Genomic DNA, 8,061 nt, shown 5'->3' with positions numbered 1-8,061 from the left:
ATGAGACACAGTGGTCAGGGCTCTATCTTTACATTTTTCATTAACTACATACCGCTTTGAACGGAGGCTGCACCAACCTGCATTCCCACCTACAGTGCCCGAGGGTTTCCTTTTCTCCTCATCTTAGCAAACAATTATTTGTTGATGTACTGATGATAACCATTCTGGCAAGAAAACCATACATGTGTCATCATATCTTTTTTTAATATTGAGGCATAGAACATACTTTCAATTTTTTTAATTCATTTTTATCTGTGAAAAGATACTTTATTGAAACACCCTATTTTTCCCAAACACTCTTTTCATTGCCGCTTTCACATCTTTGTTCCTCAGACTGTAGATGACGGGGATTCAGCATGGGAATCACAATGGTGTAAAATATCGACACTATCATATCTTGGTCCAAAGCGTGGCTGGAGCTTGGTCTCACATACATGAAGAGGATGGTTCCATGATAAATTGACACTCCAGTTAGGTGAGAGCCACATGTAGAAAAGACTTTTTTCCTCCCCTCAGCAGAACGCATCCTCAGAATGGCCAACAGAATTAAACCATAGGAGATCAGGACAATCAGCAGAGTGACCATCCCAAGGGAGCCCACCAAGTAGAAGAGTAGAAGCTGGTTTGTGTGAGTGTCAGAACAGGCAATAGCAAGGAGAGGAGGGACATCACAAAAGACATGTCTGATTTCATTGGAGGCACAGAAAGATAGGCTAAATGTGGCCACTGTGTGTATAGAGCCATTCAAAATGCCTGCGATGTAGGAAGCAATGATGAGTGGCACATAGACTCTGGGTGACATGCTGACTGAATACAGGAGAGGGTTGTAGATTGCCACATAGCGATCATATGCCATTGCAGCCAAGAGGAAGGACTCAGTGGTCCCAAACGTAGCAAAGAAAAACATTTGTGCTACACACCCAAAATAAGAAATGGCTTTGTTTTCATTCAGGAAATTGACCAACATTTTGGGTGTAACAACTGAAGAATAACAGGCATCCAAAATGGACAACACACTCAGAAAATAGTACATAGGGTTGTGCAGCCGAGAGTCCATAGTGACCAATATGACCATTCCCAAATTTCCTATCAGTGTGAAAAGATAGATAGCTAGAAATAGTAAAAACAGAAGGACTTGCACCTCAAAATTACCTGTGAATCCTGTCAATATAAACATAGTGATTTCAGTCACATTTTTAATGTGAATCTTGTGTAAATCAAAATTTGAAGTCAACTGTGACATTTTGTTTTTATTTATATATTTTAAAGCAGTATTGTTAAAAATAACATCTACTATATTTTATCCCCTTAATTAACTTTGTCCCCTTCTTAAAGGGCATAGGAAATTCTTGGTGGTGAGGGAATTGCCAGTGATGAAGGAGCTGTGGCCATTGAGCGCATTACCCTGTTAAATTAAAGAAATTTTGGTTAAATGATTGACTAAATTTGCCATATTTTTAAAAAATCTCAACTTATGTGTATTAATTTCCAATTTATTTTCTTTCAAATTTACTTCCACCTAGTTTCCATATCCCATCATTTTAACATTCATAAAGATTAATAAATACAGAAGATTTAATCCAAAATTGTAATAGAAAGGATACATCTGAATAGGAACTCTAGATTTCCTACATTGTGTGTGAGATGCCTTTCCTTACCATTTACAATTGTTAAAAGGAAAGCAACTGCACTTATATGGCAAGATTGTGTATAAATTGGAATTGTATTGTATTTACATGAGAAAAATGTAAAATTATTTTAGATTATTCCCAGATGACTAGAAAATAAGCTACGTTAGACTTATATTTCAACTTGTGTTGGGCCAGCCTTTTTCCCACCAAACCATGTATATCTTCTTTTGACTGGAATCCATTCCACTAGTACTTCCTGACAGTGGGGGAGGCACCTTGTACACAAGTCATAATAGAACGTTGGTTTGGTTTGGTTTGGTTGTTCAGTTTTCTTTGTTGGTACACCTATCACCAAGTTGTGCATTTAGGCCTGCACAGTGTATTACATTGTGAATAGTTTTCCAATTTAAGTTAATGCCAGTGAAAGGTGTCTTTCTGTTTATATACTCATTGGTCTTGTAAAATGCTTGGGTGCACTTTTAAGACTTATGTATGTCACAAATAAATCATGACAGTTTCAATATATTACAGTTTCTTAAGGAGTCACTAAAATTATTATAAAGCAAAAACTACCCAATAACAGCTTATAACATTTATAAAAGCTAGTATTATAAAAAGCAAAATTACAACAAGAGCCACAAGGTAGTGTTTTATTTCTAGAATGCTTCCCTTTGCCTCTAGACTGTTTCTCATTCAGGAAAATGTGAAAAAAGAAGACAGTACATAAAAAAAGGGAAGCGTACCTGTACCTGGGCTGAATTCTTCACGGTTTAAACACAATGAAAGGCAGCATCTACCACATCTAGGAGCAAGATTTCGGGAGTGTGGCTCTTGTTTCCCCTTCAGCGTGTCACAGATGGAAGGAGTGAAAAACCTCAGTGTATGGGCCCAGGGACATACCAGTGACTTACACATGTGACCGAGAACACTCATTTTTGTCAATGCTCACACATCAAGAAAAAAAATGAGAATGTCTGCATGATTTTATTTTCCAGAAAGGTCTTCCCAGATCCATGTGGAATACTTTAAATCGAAGAATAAATGGATTTTTTAAATGTGGGGATACAAATTGCTCCACCCCCCCACAAAATGCTCATTTAATCCTTAGAGATTCTAAACTAAAAAAATACAGCTAAGCTACATTTCACCTTCTGTGTAAATACAGACTACTATACTCTTGAGAACACAAACACACAGATGTCATAGTCATTTTTGGTTTACTTTGAATAGTTACATTAATAAAACAAAATAAAATCAATGAATAATATAAGTATGTATTAGTGTATTATTTGGGCATTACAACAAATTTTATTTCTGTTTAACAAAATTTCTTGTTCCCTCTCTCTCTCTCACCCATGTTTGCCCCGACAGATTCAGGGACAAAACAGGCATTAGGCAGATCAGAAGAAGCACAGTGAAAACAACCAAAAGTTTGCAAGCAACTTCAGAAAATGGATCATTGTGTAGTCTATGAAAGGTATCCATTACAAAATACACATTGACTGTTACACACAGGAGAAATTTCAGCAAGAGCACTGCTCTAACCTTTACTTAATGATGTGTCTGAGATGATGCAATTGTGTAAGATTAAGAACATTATATTTGTCTTCTAAAACCTTGTATTAAAAATTTCAATCCCTGGCTGGCGTAGCTCAGTGGATTGAGCACAGGCTGAGAATGAAAGCATCGCAGGTTCGATTCCCAGTCAGGGCACATGCCTGGTTGCAGGCCACGGTGCCCAGCAACTGCACATTGATGTTTGTCTCTCTCTTTCTCTTTCTCCCTCCCTTCCCTCTCTAAAAAAATCAATAAATAAAATCTTTAAAAAAACTCAGATTAGCATCTAGTGACATTATAATCTTAAAAAAGTTACTTTATTTCTCTAAACTGGAGAATAACTAAGATTCATCAAATTTTCAGACATATCTTGTTCAACAATATGAACATGGTGTGATTCCAGAGTGCTTATTTATGAGATGCATTACAATGCATATTGAAGTGTGTTTATTTTATGTGAGGATACATCCATATAAAACATGGCTTCCAAATTTTATTTAACTACAACATGTGAACAGGGAGTTATGAAATTAGTATTTCTTCAAAGTATTGAGCAGTAACTGAACACCAAACTAGAAGCTAAGTATTCTTCTTTTAGTTCTACATGTGCTTTTCAATATGGTACTTAAGATATATTTAAATACCTTCCTCATGAGATGATATCCAGCGAGCCCCCAATATTCTGTGGTATCAAGACCCTTAAAAATATAGAGCTTTAAAATACATTTCTGTTTGACTCTAAGCAACACAGTAAAAGAACAACATGTTTGCTTATATTCTTCTGATAATTGTGAGCATAATAATATTCTCATAACTCTTGCTTTCTCTGAGTTCATCTGTAGTGCAAGGTAGTGGTTTATGAATGAAGGTATATTTTAATCTGAATTATGTTCCATTAGAGCAAATAGCTTCCTCACTGTAGGGAATGGGAGGGATGATAGACAAGATGTGTGAGGTTCATCTACTTCATTGAGGATACTCTTCAAACAGGCATTTTGTCAACTAATGTTTATGGACATTAGAACTGATTGTGTTTACATCTAACTAATTGCACTTGAAGAGACAAACATTAGACAGACATAGATTAGATTTCAACGTTTAATAAAAACATGATCATTCTGGAAAACTAAAGTTGAATGAGCTCCTCACTGCACACCCAGTCAGAAAGCAAACGTCACCATCCAGCCCTGAGAAAGGTGGTACAAACACTAAGCCTGAGACAAAGCCAAGCTATCATAGCAGCTACAACACGTCATGAAGTGGCTGCTGGGTGTTAGAAATTTGGTGCACATTACCTTATGTTTTGTACACAGCAACCTGCAAACTAATTCAAAACCCTTTTATAGATGAGAAAACTGGGAATCAGCTTGACCTATAACTTGATCATGCTCACAGTTACTAGCACAGCCAGCATGCAAGCCCAGGGGTTTCTGTCTTCCAATGAAGCTGTTTTTTGGTGGACCATAAAAAGGTCTCATTGTGAAATGCTGCAAATTTGGAAATGTTATCCCCCCAGAAACAATGCAAAATAACATCCTCTTGTATCCGAATTCATTTACAAAACCACAAGGTCAAGTAAACTGTTATATATTTCTTAGAAAGAAACAAATTAAAGTGGCTCCTAGATCAATTAGGAACCTAGCAAAAGGAGTTTTAAATTCATTTATGCCCTTTCATGAGAAAAAATATGATTTCACAATGTTATATACCCAATGGTTAGTTGATAGGTAATTTTTCATTTACTAATTTTCATAAATTTAAAAAATAGTCCCTTATTTCTATTACCTTAATTCTGTTATCTTCCATCAAGAAAAATTAAATCCGATTTCTAATTTACAAATTGGTTGTCATAATATGTTGTACCTTTCTTAGTCTCCCTGATATTTCCCCAAATTTTGTCATTCAATTTTAAATTCAGCTCTAAGTTAACTAGAAATTTCCACCTCAGACTTACCTGTTAAAGCAGATAATCTAGTTTGAGATTCAGGATTGTAACACCTGACATTTTTTAGGTGATGGAAAACCCTTCCTCTTACCTGTGGGCATGAACTGCTCACTCAGTGAGGATGTGCTATGAGCACGAAGCATTTGGATTCTTCTTATACCAGGTTCTCAAGCACTTCTTGAAGTCCACAGGGACACTCCACAGAGAAAAGACACTAATTCTCCTCTGGGACAGAAAATGTATCAAGATGACTTTGTTGTGTTACCTAGTAAACAAGAGGATAATTGTGGGACAATAAGCAATATGATCAAAATGATTACAAAAATGCCCTTTGGACTGTAGTATAAAGTGGCATTTCACTGGGGAAAAATTTTGAGCAAGACTGGAAAAGAAATTGAATAACATAGAACAAAGATCTCTAGCTCTGATACACAATAGCTCTGTGCCATGGGTTGATAACTTAAATTCTCTGAAATCAGTTTCGTCTGGGAATATAACCTCTTTATTGTCTCAGAATCCTCTAACCAAGTACATAATGAAATAATCTGAAAGCATAAGCTCTAAATGAATTCACAGTGATTTAATAAAAATAACTGTGTTTTTAAATTAATGGACTACACTTCTAAGTGGTATGAGACATACAGTTAAGATGATTGGCATTTAGTAGAGGAGAGAAGATATGAATACCCGAACCATGATTATTGACAGCAGAGATGGGACAGTGTGCACATAATGGCAGCATTCTGTTTAATAGAACATTAGAATATAGAGATCAGGCAAAGACAAAGATCAAAATTTGAGTTGCATGAGGACTTGTCTTAAGGACCCAATGCACCAGTCTGCAGACTAGCACTAGGATATATCCTTTTTAAAATTAAATTTATTGGGGTAACATTAGTTAATGAAATTAGGTAGGTTGCATGAATATAATTCTATGATACATCATCTGCATATTGAATTGTGTGCTCACCACCCAACACCAAATATTCTTCTGTGACCATACATTTGACCCCTTTTCCCTTTAACATCCCACCCCCCTTAAGCTGGTAACTGCCATACTGTTGCTGTATCTGTGAGTTTTTGTTTTTCTTATTTGTTTATTTATTGTTTTCAGTATTATATTCTACATGAGTGAAATCATATGCTTCTTGACTTTTTCTATTTGACTTATTTTTGCTCAGTATGGTATCCTCAAGACCCTTCATATTGACACAAATGGCAAGGTCGTATCCTTTCTCCTGTCTGAGTAGTACCCCATTGTACCGATGCACCATGCTTCCTTATCCTATCACCTGTCAAAGGACACTTCGGTTCTTATGATGATTTGGCCACTGTGCACAATGCTGCAATGAACACAGGGGACACATATATTGTTGCAAATAAGTGTTTTCAAATATTCATGTAGATATAGCCAGAAGAATGGTTGCTGAGTTATATGGTAACTCTATTCTTAAATTCTGAGTAACCTTCACACTGCACTCCATACTGCTGTACCACTTTACATTTCCACAGCCGGGAATGAAAGCTTTCCTTTTTCACCACAACCTCTCCAACACTTGCTATTACTAATCTTGATGATGATAGCCATTCTGACAGGTGCAAGGTGGTGGCTCATTGTAGTTGTGATTTGCATTTCCCTAATAGCTAGTGAAGTTGAGCCTCTTTTCATATATCTGTTGGCCTTCAATATGTGTCCCTTTGACTTTGGGGTCATATTCATGGAATATTCTGGAAGACCAATGTCTATAAGTTTAGTATCTATGAATTCTCCTATGAAATTTATTATTTCAAGTCTTACATTTAGGCCTTTAGTCCATTTTGAGTTAATTTTTGTGTGTGTAGGCAAATGGTAATCTATTTTCATTCTTTGTGGGTGGCTTTTTAATTTTCTCAGCAACATTTATTGGGGAGGCTTTCCTTTCTTCATTGTATGTATGTTCTTGGATTCTTTGTCAAAAATTATTAGCCTACACACATTTGGGGTGACTTCTGAGCTCTCCATTCTGTTCCATTGTTCTGTGTGTCAGATTTTCTGCCAGTAATATGTTTTTTTTTAAAAAAAACTTTATTTATTTCTCATTGTTTATGCTGTTATAGTAGTTCTCGCTTTCTCTCCCTTTCTCTTCTCCACCCAACCCCACCTTCTCCTCTCCCTGAGTCAGTGCCCATATTGTTGTCCTTGCCCAGGTGTTGTGCATAATTGTTCTTTGGCTAATACTTCACCATATTCCATCCCCCTTCCTTGCCAGCAGGTGTCACTGTGTTTCATGTATTTAAGCATTTGTTACTGTTGTGTTCATTACATTCCACATACAAATGAGACCGTGTGGTATTTATCTTTCACTGACTGGCTTCATTCACTTAGCTTGCAGTTTTGATTATTGCCACTTTGTAGTATAATTTGAAGTCAGAAAGTGTGCTACCTGTGACTTTGTTCCTTTATCTAAGGGTTGCTTTGCCTATTTGGGGTACTTTTTGTTTCATACAAGTCTTATGATTTCTTTTTCATTCTATGTCTTTAAAAAGTGTCATTGAGATTTTGATGGGAATTGCATTAAATCTGTATATTACTTTGGGTAATATGGATATTTTAACTTTGTTAATTCAATACCTTTCCACTTCTTTGTGCCTTTTTCCATCTCTCTTAATAGTGCTTTGTAAGTTTTTAGTGTATATACTCCTCATATCCTTTGTTAAGTTTATTCCAAAGTATTTTTTCTGTTCTTTGCAATTGCAAACGGATCTGCTGTTTCCATTTCTTTTTTCTGAAATGTCATTGTTGGTATATAGGAATGCAATGAATTGCCACAGTGATTTTGTATTTTGCAACTTTATACTGTGTTTACAGATTGTACACATTTTTTGGTGGAGTCTTTCAGGATTTCTATATAAAGAATCATTTAATGTGCAAAAAGTGACAACTTCACT

General features: G+C 35.9%; 1 protein-coding gene across 1 annotated transcript; it reads right to left on the bottom strand.

The window, feature by feature from the left end:
- Positions 1-280: 280 nt before the first annotated feature.
- Positions 281-1,177, bottom strand: LOC123831496 (olfactory receptor 1094-like). The gene has a single exon (XM_045858378.1). The coding sequence runs from the start codon at positions 1,175-1,177 to the stop codon at positions 281-283; it is 897 nt and encodes a 298-aa protein (XP_045714334.1).
- Between the last annotated feature and the right edge of the window lie 6,884 nt (positions 1,178-8,061).

Source organism: Phyllostomus hastatus, unplaced genomic scaffold (genome assembly GCF_019186645.2).
Source record: "Phyllostomus hastatus isolate PE091 unplaced genomic scaffold, TTU_PhHast_1.1 phas_scaffold_177, whole genome shotgun sequence".
NCBI lineage: Eukaryota > Metazoa > Chordata > Mammalia > Chiroptera > Phyllostomidae > Phyllostomus > Phyllostomus hastatus.
This window is presented reverse-complemented; position numbering and strand designations above follow the sequence as displayed.